This window comes from Lotus japonicus, chromosome 2, assembly GCF_012489685.1.
Source record: "Lotus japonicus ecotype B-129 chromosome 2, LjGifu_v1.2".
Lineage (NCBI taxonomy): Eukaryota > Viridiplantae > Streptophyta > Magnoliopsida > Fabales > Fabaceae > Lotus > Lotus japonicus.
Window position 1 is genome coordinate 71,501,232 of NC_080042.1, and position 15,234 is coordinate 71,516,465.

At 35.6% G+C, this 15,234-nt stretch overlaps 2 protein-coding genes across 2 annotated transcripts; one reads left to right on the forward strand and one right to left on the reverse strand.

Annotated features, from left to right (window-relative positions):
• The first annotated feature begins 684 nt into the window (after nt 1–684).
• LOC130739255 (WAT1-related protein At3g28050-like) lies at nt 685–3,772 on the forward strand. The gene is made up of 7 exons (XM_057591507.1): nt 685–1,002; nt 1,098–1,163; nt 1,272–1,385; nt 1,998–2,250; nt 2,525–2,683; nt 2,775–2,926; nt 3,268–3,772. Exons 1-7 carry the CDS (start codon nt 809–811, stop codon nt 3,440–3,442), a joined length of 1,113 nt encoding a protein of 370 aa, XP_057447490.1. The 5' UTR covers nt 685–808; the 3' UTR covers nt 3,443–3,772.
• Nucleotides 3,773–8,655: 4,883 nt separating this feature from the next.
• Nucleotides 8,656–12,017, reverse strand: LOC130739256 (uncharacterized). The gene is made up of 4 exons (XM_057591508.1): nt 10,963–12,017; nt 10,773–10,866; nt 9,381–10,015; nt 8,656–9,275 (listed from the first exon to the last, which is right to left on the reverse strand). Exons 1-4 carry the CDS (start codon nt 11,953–11,955, stop codon nt 8,763–8,765), a joined length of 2,235 nt encoding a protein of 744 aa, XP_057447491.1. The 5' UTR covers nt 11,956–12,017; the 3' UTR covers nt 8,656–8,762.
• Between the last annotated feature and the right edge of the window lie 3,217 nt (nt 12,018–15,234).

Consider the following 15,234-nt stretch of genomic DNA (forward strand, 5'->3'; position numbering starts at 1 on the left):
CATTCAAACAACTTTGTAGACCTAACTTAACAACCTATTTTTTTTGTTACAACGGAAGTTTCTATTGATACTTAACACCTATTTAATAAAATATAAATAATAGAAATATACTTCGATTATTACTATAGTTTTTTATATTTTTTATTATATCGACAAATTTATATTTATTTAATTTTTTAAATATGTTGACTTTGTTGAGATAGATCCTTTTGAGGGCTATAAAATTATGTAGTTCAGAAAATAAGCCACATAAGTATTAAAAGGAAAAAGTTTGGAAGAACATTTGAAGAGAAAGCTAATTAGTTTTATCTTCTTTTAACATTTTTTTCAATAATTTCTTCAATTTTTAATATTTTATACAATTTTTTTTTCATTCTTTATTCAACCAATTAAAAATAGTGGAATTACATCTTATTCTTTTTATTTTATTATATCAAACAACTTATTAATTACTATTTTTTCATTATTTTTCTCTCTACTCACCTTTTTTTCATTCAACCACTGCCGGTCGCAATGACTGCTTTAACACTTAGATCAAAAGTTCAACATTTAACAACTGCATTCTTATGGAGAATTTTGACGGTCATTATATTAGATGAGATCAAATTTGTTTTAGCATTTAAGTACACCGAAAAAAATATTATCTATTTCTTTTAACTTTTGTGAAGAGAAAATAATCATTCTGCCACGTTCAAAAACAAGCGTAAGGGACATCCTGACATAACTGATCCACACTGAACTCTCCGATAAAGTTTCGTGTGGGATTTGTGTCTGCAAGACCAAAAACAAAACTGAAGTTCACACAGAGATGGCACGAACAAGATCCTTCTACAAAGATGTTCTACCAGTTGTGGTGATTATAGGCAACGAATTCAATGACATGGGCACACTCACTCTGTTCAAAGCAGCCACACTTCAAGGGATGAACAACCATGTCTTTCTTGCCTATGCTTATGCTGTTGCTACCACTATACTCTTACCTGTGCTTTATCTCAACAGAAGGTTTCCAATTCTTCATTTCATAAACAAACATGCATGAATCTAATTCAGCACCTACAACACTTGATTAATCATTTCTTCATGTTTTGCTTTTTCAGGTCAAGAGTGCTTCCTCCACTCAGTTTCTCCATAATTTCCAAGATAGTTCTTCTTGGAGCACTAGGGTAAAAATCATGTATTCCATTTCACTTTACCAGAGAAGTTGTTAGGAATCTTATACTTGTGTTGATTTGTGCTTCTTGTTTTTTTATTTTGATGGCCCTGTGTTGCAGGAGTACATCCCAGATTCTGGGATATGCTGGAGTCAATTACAGTTCTCCAGCACTTGCTTCATCAATTGCTAATCTGGTACCTGCTTTCACTTTCATGCTTGCTGTCACCTTCAGGTTCACTCTCCCTTAAGCTAAGTTTTTTTTTCTACTCAAGGGAAGTTTATTCCTCTTTTCTTACAAGCAATGATGTATCTTTGAATGGAGACAAACTTGATAGTGTGTAAAAGGGGGCAACACCTATTCAGAACCATAGAATGTAATTTCTTAGAAGTGGGCTTTTAGGTTGACACTTCAATAACAATCTAATGATCTTCAACTGCCACATGAACAGCAAATTGTAATTCTGTTATTTTACCAGATAAGCAATTTTCCACTATCCTCATTTTCTGACTAAGAATCAAGATGTTAATTTCTACTCATCTCCAATATTAGAGGTCATACATACAAGAATTAAGAATCTTTTGGAAGTCTCAAGCCATCACATCTGTGCTCTTACTCATTTATTGTGGTTTGCTCATGGATATCCTTACATATGCCAACATTGTAAATTTAGGATAGATAAACATGTTTCCAAGCCAAAGTGTATGTTTGGATACACAGTAGAAAATCACGGTGGACAGCCACAAAAGCTAAAAGTAGTTCTTTTATGGATTAACCATTACAAATATCTCAGTCTATAATCAACTTACTTTTGTTTTCTCTTATCCGCTTATCACTGCAATAAAGGATGGAAAAATTAGCTGCAAAAAGAAGAAGTAGTCAAGCTAAGGTATTGGGAAGCATAATATCAATAGCTGGTGCATTTGAATTGACTTTCTACAAAGGTCCATCGGTCATCAATGGTCATACCCGTCTAACCTCATTACTTGATCAACGATTTCGCTTTCTTAAATCTGACTCTGAGGATGCAATTTGGGCCATTGCTGGCATTCTACTGACAGCTGACTATTTCCTAGCATCACTATGGTACATTTTGCAGGTAGGATCTGGATTATCTGAAATGAGAGCTATAATTTAGGAATTTAAGTGCATAATATTGATGAAAACGTAATCAGTTTAGAATTTTTTAAATTCAAGATCATGCTAAATTGCTTTCTTAAATTCTTCATGTTTGGTTACCTCTACCTCTTTATTGTCAATAAGTTTATCAACTTAGAGGATCCAAATCCTGTACAGGAAAATATTTCAAGTTACTTTGTATGGAAAGTTTCAAGAAGTTCTTAAAAAATTTAGTTCCTATATTCATTCCGCAGGTGCATATCTTGAATGAGTTCCCGGATGAACTAACTATAGTCTTCTTTTACAACGTGACTGCCACCATCATATCCGTAACTGTAGGTTTATTAGCAGCGCCAAATGCAACTGCTTGGAAGATAGGACTAGATATTTCACTGGTCTCCATTGTTTGCTCTGTAAGATAATCTGCAAACTGCTCTTTATTTTGAAGACAAAGAAAAAATCTTTTTAGGCTTCTGTAGCTTATTGATGACACATTTTATTCAGGGAATATTTGGGAAATTAATGAGCAATGTTATTTACACCTGGTCAGTGGGCTTAAAAGGACCTGTGTATGTAACATCATTCAAGCCATTCCAAATTGTCATTGCTGTTGGGATGGGTGTTATTTTCCTTGGTGATACTCTTCATCTTGGGAGGTATGACTAGTTCAATTTCAGAATTTGATTCATGCTTAAAATATGTGGAAGGAAATATACAGGTGAGGATGAAGCGATTGTTATCTTACTTCATGAGCTTATACATCCTCAACCTGAAACTTGCCACTTTTAATTTGGCAATGTCTTTCTCATTACTGATTTTCCAATGATCAAAAGCCATTTGAAATAGTTAATATCATTAAATCCCTTTAGAAGCTCCAAACAGCCACGCAAAGTTTGTTTTAATATTGTTACAATTTTGTCATGTAAAGAAGAAACTGTACAATTTAATGATATAGTTTATTAAACTGTTCATTTGTTTATCTTTCTGTATTTTGCAGTATTATTGGAGCTACAATAATATCAATTGGCATGTATGCTGTATTGTGGGGCAAAGCAAAAGAAGAGATAGAAGAAGATGTTGGTAGCCTGGAATCAGTAACTACAGAGAATGTACCTCTCTTGCATAGCTACATATCTGAAACTTTTGAAAAGAAGACAGATGGAAATGTTTAGAAAGACAAGTAAAAACTCTTCATTCCTCTTAACATCATAGAAAACCATAAAGAGCTGCTGAGTCACCAAGTTGTTTCCTCTCTAAAGGACAGTGAATGGAAAATTTTCAGTAGTTCACTCGATATGGGATTGCATCAACAGAAGTTCTTACTAGTCTCCCTTCACCTTTAAGAATGGAGCCTGCACTAAACCTTTCCATAGAGAGGGAGCAACCTCTCTTCAAGTGTTTTATGGTAAAGCTGACATTTTTCTGTCTAATAGCATGTCATTCTCAATGTGAAGATGTAAATGACAAGTGTATATGTATATATAAAATAATTTTTCTCATAAGATGCATCCCCGTATATATATGTATACATATTTCTTAGTTTACTTAGACATGAAGTGAAGGTACCATGTCCTATAAAGAGCATTATTTGTATATTAATTTTTATTATAACTGCATATTTCTCTTCCTTAAAACAAAAGGCTTTTACCCCAAATGATAGCTGGAACTACTTTTAAAACTTTTTCAATAACAGATCTTTTTCTGTGTGATGTGTTGAAATGCTAATATAGTACCTTGGAAAAGGTTACTACAGTTGACAAACAAGAAAACTCAAGCAATGTCCTTCTCTGATACTGATGAAATTGGCTACTAAATCGGTGCCTTTACTGGGTGTCTAGTTATACTTTGAGAATGATTCTCTCCACGTATTCACAACAAGTTGATTCTCGACAAGGAATGTATTCATAAGCCCCCGAATCAGAGCTGATGATGGCTCCTTGAACAAGCACAAAGCTAGACTTGTTTCTAAGGGCTTTGGTTATTCACTAAACAAAATTATATTCATCTATGTTCATTAGACACACTCCTCAACACAGCATATTTATGTGAGTTTATGTGGATGATATCATTCTAACCGGTGATTGTCCTACTACTTTACCTGACCCAATTGCTACTGCCTTAGCGAAGTTTTTTGTGTGACGGAGGTACACCATTTTAAACTTTCATATGGCTATTTAAGAAGGTATAGGAAAATGAGAGCACTTGAGAGGGGCCGGGGCTTAGCATTCAAGTCTGTACAAGTTCTGGACATTATAGGCACTTATAGACATTAGTGGTACTTCAGTTACAGGTCAAATTCCTCTAATGACCTGTTTCTCTTCTCTGTAATAAGCTAGCTAGAAAGGCTATTGTTGTTTTCCATGAATCTGTCCCTCCTATTACAAGTTGACAGCTTATGATCAAGTATAAGAGAAGGCAAACCTTATTGTGGCAGGGGACACGATAAAAATTGAAAAGTGAGAATAAATTTTTAATATTCATGTATAAATTAATTTAATCTAACCAAATGGGTTGGTGTAGTGGTTCAGCACTTCGTCATTTAAGCAAGTGGTTGGTTGGGGGTTTGAATCTCAACTCTTGCGAATAGAAAAAACTCCTTGGTCAGCCCCCTACCGCTTAGTGTGCTGACCGTGGAGCGAGGGATTAGTCTCACGACTGTCGGCTGTGAAGATACCTTGGTTAAGACAAAAAAAAATTATTTAATCTTAAATTTTTCTATATAAATATACGTGTATTGTTAATAAAAAATATTAATTCATGTATCGAAAAATTTCAGCGCCCTCAAATTTTTTCTCCAAGTTCCGCCACTGATCACGACCACAACAGCATCGGTAGACACCTCAACCATCGGGGGACCACGATTCAATTAAATGCAAATTTCAATCATCCAATTTCAGGCGCATGACAACTATGACATCATGACCAACTTTGACAACATCAACCACCAGAGGACATCCACGCTCACGCTCTGATTCGATTAGACAAACATACCAAACAACGAGATCAAAGTAAAAGTCATTGCTATCACAATCCAAAAACTTCTTCACATCCAATTTTTGCACATGTCTCCTTTTCTAATTTGACTTATGGGATTCCCCTTGTATGATCAACAGAACCTAGTTTAATAGAAAAAAAATTTACAAAATTAGTTTCAAAATCATAACCACGATGGAATGTAACAAAAGAAGACAAAAGAAAAGAGAAGGTGAAAAGAACGAATATGGATTGGATTTCAACACTATTGTAGACACTAGACACTAGGCAAGAATTCATATTTTATGCCAAATTTGAAATTGTGACTTTCCAAGAAGCAATGTCTCGTTGCATATCATCAAACACCATCTGCGCAAGGTTCTGTGAAGTATTCTTGAGGCACACAAGCATCACTACCGGAGATGAATTCTAATGCTAATTATAATCTAAATATTAATCTCAGCTGTGAGATGAATCTAAGGGTTGAAATCAAATGAGGTTTAATTAATGAAAAATCTCAATCCCAAGCCTCACGTTCATTCTCCCTCGTCCTTCCCTTCCGGCTGTCGTCATGAGAGAACCCAACATCGATGCCTTCCACTGCCGGAGACCCTCCTCCGCTGTTGCCGACCTTCCCCACCCTCTGCCACTGGAATTGGTGGTTGAGACCTGATGGTTTTTATTCTCAACAGCATCAACAGATTATATGTGTGTTGCTTATCCATTATCTTCTTTGCATTTTTACCCAAGATCTGTTACCTCTAGTACCTGCAACTATTCATTTTCTTTGCACTTTTTTGACAGACAGCGAATAATAAGCTTGAGAATGAAAGTTTAAGAATTGGAATTGGTATATTTAGGCAAATTGGTGTGAATTGAATTAAAACTGGTACTTACACAAGGCACAGGAACAAAAATGAAAAGCAGAGGACTCATGGAGAAAGATGAAGGAAACACAATGTTTAGAAAACCGGACCGGTCATTGAACCGGTCAAGGTACTGGTTTAAGGTTTAAAGGTTCAACCGTGGTTGAACCGAGGTTGAACCGGTTGTAAATAAATAAACAAAAGAAAATTATATTGTATTAAAAGAAATAACATTTTGGATTACTAATATTTTCTTTAAATGTTTTAATGTAATATACTTTAATAATTATATTATCTTACTAAAAATAATTTATATTTATAATAATGTTAGCTAAGATAGTGGTTATTTTAAAAAAGATAAGTCAAGTACTGTCAATAAAAGAAGAAGTAAGTCAAGTAGTTTTTTTTTAAAAAAAAGTGAGTAAAGTAACAACAACAAGAAAGGGTAAAGCACGTGATCTTTGGGAAATTGAAGTTAATTTCTTTGTGCCAACAAAAGTTACAAAAAAGAACATGGGCCATGGCCCTCTAATAATGAGTAACAAAAAATACAACTCTAACCCTAATATTACCTCAACTTCCATTAGTTACCTTGCTTCCTCTCATTATATTTTGCAGCCGCACAGTGGTATGTTGCAGGGGGCTCAAGGCCACAACATGGTAGTGGCTCTTGGATGGTGTTTATATGGACTCAATTCACTCTCAATCATGCTCCTCCCTCTCTCCCTTTCCATCTCCCACTCTTCCCTCCACCACTAGACCACTACTCTTTCCTCCCTTTCCATGGTCGATTGGTCGTTCACCTGTTCCATGTAGAACGATATCGTTTTTGGGTATTTTAAACGAACCGGTCAAAACCGGGAAACCTCCGGTTTTTACCGGTTTTTCCGGTTTCAGAGCGGTTTAACCGGTTCAATTCCGGTTTTTGTTCCTAGCGGTTCCAACAGTGTTCCGGACCGGCTACTGGCACGGTTCCCGATCAGACCGGTTGAACCGGCCGGTCCGGTTTTCAGAACATTGAGGAAACGTGAATACTGTTTAGTTTTTGCACCATTGGATGCATCAAAGGGTTGTCATTTAATGGTTAATTATTTTTTGTGTGTTTTATTGTAGTTAATTTTTTGAGCCATTAGATGTATCCGATGGTCAAGATTGATGTTGGAGGGGCTGGACAAAAATAATTGCAGGAGAGGATCTGGATTCTGGCCGGAGCATAGGGGTAGATGCACCCACTCTGTCGCTCAAGTAAGCCTTTAGATAAAAAAGAGACTCAATTTTAGAAGAATATTTAATGAACAAACTGAGTAATGTTTATGTAATTAAAAGTTCAAACATGTATTTAACTATTTATAGAGTGTTGTGTCCCACATGTTTGAGGTGACATTGTAAATGTCGTCTGATTCTATGGCCATGTCCGGATAGTCTTGGTGTTATTAATTGTGTTGTGAGGAAGGTTCTTTGACTGGTCCCCTTCTTAGAGGATGAGGCAAAGATGGTCTTGGCCTCTTCATCTGCTTCGGTGGTGAGTGGGTTCCCGGTTGCTGACCTGTTTTCGGAAATCTTCTTATCAAGCTGTGGTTTTGGGGGTTCTACGGAAGTAGATGTCAGGGGTAGGGTTTCTTCGGTTGAAGATGAGAGGGATGTTGTTCTTGATGATCCTATCAGTTCAGAGATCATTCATTTTTCTAGTGAGCTTCTTGATGGGTTGATCCTCTCGCATCTTAATCCTCTTTTTCAGGAGACGCTCCCTGGTTCGGATCCTTTCCAAGGTCCTTCTGATGACACGAGTGTGGAGGAAGGACATTTGAGAGTTACTAAAGGGGTGGTGCGCCGGGGGAGAGGTCGACCAACGAAACTCCTCTCAAGAGGAAAGCAGAAGAAGGTTGGTGGAGCTCTTACTAATTTGGACACGAGGACCCTAGTGCCTGAGGTTCTTGCTTTGGAGTCGTCGCTCATCCTTCTTGAGGCATCGGGGTTAGTTGGCAAACAGGTTGGAGTTGTTTTTAACGGGACTGATGATGAAGTCTTTCAGAGCTACGTTGATCATCTAGTAGCTAACCATCCAAGGTTATATGGAGGTTCTTAGTGATTTTGATGCTTTGTCTCTAGGTTCTTGGGTTCGGGGGTTTTTGGCCTAGGTTTTTATTTCTTTTTAGGCTTTGTTGTTGTAGGGTGGTTTTTGGCGAGGCTGTTAAGGTTGTTTTCTTTAGACCATGTACAATGGTTTAAACAAAAATTTTCCATTCAACACCACTTTTTCTCTTCCCAACACTCCACATCATCTTCTCTCTCCAATTCAACACACTTTCAACAAATACCCACTCCAATGGTTTTCTCTCTCAACACCCTACCCCACCACTCACCCTACCCCACCACTTTTTATTTCATATTTTTATTTAATTTTATGTTTTTGTTTTTTTTATTTACATAAAATTACAATTATTATTTTAAATTAAATTAAATAATAAACACTTAACGAATTAATTTTTTTTAATATAGATAATAATTTATTTTATTTCCTTAACTAAAAAATGGAAGACGATAAACGAAGCACACAATAATATATTTTATTTTCTTAACTTAAAATGCAAGACAACAAACTAAGCACACAACACACAAATAACGTAATTAGTACGATACAAATCATCTTCCATCACGAAGCATTTGCAAACTTTGTCCATATGTGCTTCACTAGATCTGCTTGCAGTTCGTGATGAACGTTCGAATCACGCAACTCGGATCTAGCACGCACATGATTTGCAAAAGCGGGTAACACCTCGGTCGAGTATGGTTGCGGTGTACTAGATCCACCTTCCCCAGATTGCTCAAAATCGGTCCAACGTTGAGCAAATGTATCTCGTTCATCCTCAACAATCATATTATGTAATATGATGCATGACCTCATAATGATACCCAAATCAGCTATGTCCCACAAACGAGCTGGTTCACGGATGATTTTAAAACGAGCTTGAAGAACTCCAAATGCACGTTCGATGTCCTTCCAACATCTCTCCTGAACTTGTGCAAACAACTTATCCGGTTCACTTTGAGGAAGTCTGATCGATTTGACGAAAGTTGGATAAGAAGGGTAGATACCATCAGCTAGATAGTATGCCATATTATAGGGACGTTGATTCACAATGAAACTCACAGTTGGAGCCTTTCCCTGTTCCACATCATCAAACACTGGTGATCGATCTAGAACGTTTATGTCGTTCAACGTTCCCGGACATCCAAAAAAGGCATGCCAGATCCATAGATCATGAGATGCAACTGCTTCAAGAATAACTGTAGTGGTTCCCTTATCCCCTCTAGTAAATTGACCTTCCCATGCTTTAGGACAATTTTTCCACTCCCAGTGCATGCAGTCAATACTCCCGATCATGCCTGGGAACCCCCTTTGTTCACTAACCTGTAGTATTCTTTGCAAGTCCTCTTGAGTTGGTGCTCTCATGTACTCGTGCTCATACAATCGTATGATTCCATTACAGAATCTACGTAAACACTCCAGTGTTGTAGTACCTCCTATTTTGATGTACTCATCGACTGCATCTGCTGCCACACCATATGCTAACATTCGCATTGCTGTGGTACATTTTGCTAAGGGTGATATACCTTCTTTCTTGGCTGCATCAACTCGCTGGGTGAAGTAGTTATCACTACTTGAAAGGTCCGCAACGATTCGAAGGAAAACGTGTTTTTGCATCCGGTACCGACGACGAAACATTGAATCGTCATATGTAGGCTCATTGGCAAAGTAGTCGTCAATTAGCCTTCGGTTTGCTGCTGCATGATCTCTACGGACATACTTTCTACGAGGTGCACTATCTTCCAAATTTTGGTTTGGACCCAACCCTAATTGGTTGAGTATAAAAGCTTCTTCAAGTTGAGAATTTTGAAGGTATGTTGCAATATCAAAAGGATTTTCACAAGGATTCTCAAAAGGATCAAAAGGATCCATTTGTTGTGAAATTCGAAGTAGAAAGTAAGAGGTTTTGGATATTGGTACATAAATTGATCTATGAATCCATATATATAAGTAAATTGAATGGTGGACACTGACGGATTCAAAACAAGTTACCCACTAGAGTTAATAATCGGAAAAGGACTAGATTCGAATTGAGTGGAGCATATTCAAACCCAATAACCCATACACTAAAGCCGAACACTGCAGACTTGACACCACTGGCAAATTATTAAAGCAAACCCCACCGACTTGACACCACTAACAGATTCGAAACAAGTTACCCACTAGAGTTAATAATCGGAAAAGGAGTAGATTCGAATTGAGTGGAACATATTCAAACCCAATAACCCATACACTAAAGCCGAACACTGCAGACTTGACACCACTGGCAAATTATTAAAGCAAACCCCACCGACTTGACACCACTAACAGATTCGAAACAAGTTACCCACTAGAGTTAATAATCGGAAAAGGAGTAGATTCGAATTGAGTGGAACATATTCAAACACAATAACTCATACATTAAAGCCGAACATTACAGACTTGCCATCACTGACAAATTATTAAAGCAAACACAACATACTTGACGACAACACTGACAAATGGTTAAAGCAAACACCACAGACTTGACACCACTGGCGGGTTTGACCGAATACAGACAAATACTCGATTGAAATTAATTACCAAATAGGTCTTGGGCCAACTTACTCAACAGCTCTTTCTTACGGTCATCGAGATCCTCTTCAGAACTTAGCTTGAGATACAAATTGGTTTTCATCAATTGGTTAGTCTGTTCTTGCACCATTGTTAGCTTATCAATTCGTGCAATCTCTTGAGCCTTCAAATCTTTGTATTCAACCCAAACTTTCCCCTTCTCCTCAACGACAGGTTCTTTACTTTTCTTTTTATTCTTTCTTTTAGCTGCCTCCCTACCCATTGGACGAGGAATTGATCCTATAGTGGTTGAGCCACATGCATCACTGTCGTGAGATCTCTTAGATCCACTACTTGCTGAGCCACCATTTCCTCCTACTTGACTACAAAAACGTGGTAGATCACGGAGAGCGATCCATTCTTCCATCAAAGTAAATTGAACATTCTTCCCACATGCGAATAATTCCTGCGCTTTTGCCAAAACATCATTATCCGACCAACCGCTTCCTTGTTGACGCTTAGCGGCATCATAAGCGCCAATCCATTTACCCAGTATTTTGTTCATATAATTCCAACGGTTTCGACATGCAATTCCATCACGCGGAGGATCGAATGAGCAATGCTCATTACAATACTCAGCAATATCTCTCCAAAATGTTTCTCCTTTATGGTTTTTCCCCACAACACTGCTTGTTCCACAGTTAATCCACCCACTAATTAGCACCAAATTTTGTGCAGTGTTCCATGTGGGTGCATGCGTTTTTTTGCTCTTAGGAGTGACTTCATTGACTTCATTATCAGCTGACCCGTCACCAAGATTGACTTGTGTTGAAAATTCCGGAAATTCCGGTCCATCAACACTAGGAAAATTTTCACGAACCATTGGCATATAACCACTAGACTGGGGTGTTTGAGATGGATATCTCACAGATCCATAAGATGGATGAAAGTTTGGAACAAATGATGACTGGTTCGAATATTGATTTGGATCTGGATAATAGTTTGGATTTTGAGGATGTTGGTTGGAGAATTGATGTGGGACTTGAAAATAGTTTGGATTTTGAGGACGTTGGTTGGAGAATTGATGTGGGACCTGATAATTGGTGGGATTTTGAGGACGTGGGTAAGAAAATTGATTTGGATCTTCATAGTTGTTGGGATTTTGGTTGGAAATTGGGTAGCTTGAAGAATTCTGGGTGTTGTAATGATGATTGTTGGGATCCATTTCAAAACAAATGCTAATAGAAGGATAATAAGATGGTGAGAGAGATAATAAGATGGGGAAAAACTTGGTTTTTTTTTTCTGTGTCCAAATCTAACAAACCAAGTCTCCATTTATAGAGAAAAAAAAGTTATGAATTTTGGTAAAAAAAAAAAATTAAAATTATTTTTTTTCAACAAGATAATTCAGTTTAAAGTTTTTAAAAAAAAAAAATCCGGTCCGCCAATGGGACGCTGCCACGCGTCCCATCCTATCCTCTCTGTCCTCTCTCTCCTCTCCAACTGACACGACACGCGCCTTGTCGGCGCGTGTCGTGCACGCGCCCAACGTGCTCCAATCCGGAGCTGCCACGTGGCTCCGGATGGCTCTCTCAACAATGTTGAAACCATTCAACATTTTCCCTCCTTCAACAATATTCAACAGACCATTATAAGTATTAAACAAGTTTCAACAACATTAAACAAGAGAAAAAACAGACCATTGTAAGTGGTCTTAGTCTGTTAGGGTCTTTTTTTCTTGGTCCTTTTGATAATTTGCTCTTTTTTCTAAAGCATATCAGCCGCATTTGGCTTTCCTTTTCCAGAGGCATGCACTCAGACCTTGATTTATTAATATATATATTTTCACTTTCAAAAAAAAATTGTGTTGTCTCAATTACATTTATATGAATAACTACATGTCATAATAACTATAGAAACATATTAGGATGTATACATGTAAGTATGAGTTATGAGATATATGTATAAATAATTATATATATATATTTGAAAATATTCAATTGAATCAGATTGGTTTTGGAAATCAAATCTGAAATTCGATTAAATCCAATAAGAAATTAGTTTTTCAGTTTCCAATTTGTTTGGCTTTCCATTTTTTATCGGTTTTTAATTTTTATTAGAATTTATCAGTCATAAACGTCTTTAATTGACAGATTTGAATCTCCTCATGTGTTAATCTCACATAACCTTGTTATGTGAAAGATCTGAACCATTAATGTCTTTTTTAATGAAATTCGATAGTCAGTATTATTTTTCACTAAATTTTAATTTTCGCTCTCCACATATCTATTAAAGATCAAGATTTCATTAAAATAGAATTAAAAGCTCAGATCTTCACATAATTAACACATGAGCGAATCTAAATCCCTAATTGGCCACAACCATATTTTTTTATAAGCAAATATTAGTTGTTAATTGTTCGTAAATTAGTTAAGGGAAATGAAGGGTGAAGGGAAATACACATGAGTCAAGCACCTACCCACCCAGACCTCAATATGTCCCCGAGGGTTAGCTCAAGTGGTAAGAGCTAGGGGACATAAGGGTTGGGGAGGGGAAAGTCCAGGGTTCGAATCTTAGAAGAGAAATTTAAAGAGATTTTTTAACTTACTAACAACTAACCACATATAAAAAAAAACCAACCTCAATATAATATTATTTAAATTGATACTAGTTGTACATCAAATCTTTGATGAGATAATCGTGTATTTTTTTTCTGAAACTATTTTGTCTTATCTTCTATTATTTTAGTATGGGAACTAAATGAGTCATCGATATACTAATATTTCATTATCTAATATTATAAGTATTGAATGATCTAGACTAACAAATATGTACAAGAAAATTGGAAATTGGTCATAGATTAGATCTTATCTCAAATATATATAATGTTTTTATTAGGAGGATGATATTTTTATATGAGAACATTTGAGAATAAATTATGATCGTTTGATCGTTAGATATAATTATGAATAGTCCAAATTAAAACATGAAGACATGCGACTTTTGTAAGTGATCACATGATTATTAATTTATTTTAATATGGATCGTTCATGATTAAATCCAACAGTCATGATTTATTTCTCATAAGATACGACATGTCATATGGGATGTATTAGTGCAATAAGTAAAATTACATTTAAATAAAATAAGTTAAATTGGTATAATAAGTAGAATTACATTTAAATAAGCTATGAAATAACCCTGAGTTAAAATTTTAATACTTTTAACAAGTTATTCGTTCTATGTTCAAAAAAAAAAGTTATTCTAACTAATTATTCAGAAAAAGTTATTCTAACTAATTATTCAGAAAAAAATCCTATCTTCGCTTTAGACATTTTTTATTGTATATAACGAAAACAAATTACTTTTTTGTTTGATAATTTTTTTTTTGTTTGCAATCACCAATACAATTTGAGAAATGTTTCGATATATTAACTTATCGAATTAAGGAGCACGTCATTCATTGAAACTGTAAACATTATATTTAACGTAAAATTAAAAGAAAAATATTTCTCTTGTACATTGTGTTGCATGATCATTTATTCTAATATTATTTTTATTTTGTAAGTAATGTTCAATATATCTTCTAGTAACTCGTGTTTAATTTCAAAAGATACTGTACTAATATATTCATGTATATGTCAACTAAAGCCACCTCAGTACCGTACAAAAACCAATCAACGCACGCAGCCTATTAAATTCATGTTACATCAAAATATTTTTCATTTTCCACGTCGTTCTTGCCTCCTCTGTCCTTTTTGTTTTTGGTTAATTAACAAGATGGAAGTCATGGAACTAAATTACATGTATATTCTCAAAGTTTCAATAAATATTAAATAGAGTTTACATCCATGATTACTCTCTTCTCTAGCACAAGACAAATAAAAAAGAGTGAACCTAGATGGAGAGAATCAAAACCCACCCGTGAACATAACATGAACTTTCAGTAGATGTCTAGAATAATAAATATGAATAATCACATATAAATTCACGTTTTGGATCTAATAAGTTGTACGTTTCATTAAAAAAAAAGGTTATATTTGATTAAAGAAAGTGGGATATTTTATCTCTTGTTGAATATTATTATTCGCTTGAGGCAACTTGCTTCTTTTTTTCTCTATATTTTCTGGTTGAAGATAAGGTTCTTATTTTGGCACTATTTGTCTGTGGTCTATGTACAGGCATCGGTTTTGACTTTTGACCCATTTGTTTGTTTGTTTACCCAATCTCTCAATCACGTACATACACCTATAATTATATTATATTTAAATGAAGATCTCAAAGCAAGTGAGTGCTGAACTCCCACCCTTGATTTGGGGGATAGAGAGAGTTAAGTACACGAAAATATTAATTAGTATTAACTATTAAGTACTCTAGATTCATTAAATTAATATTCATGATGTAAGATATCTATAGGATAATTAGTCAGGTAAATACAATACACGTAGAACAAGCTCATAAAATTAATTACATATATACTCATACTATCATGTTTGATGTTCGA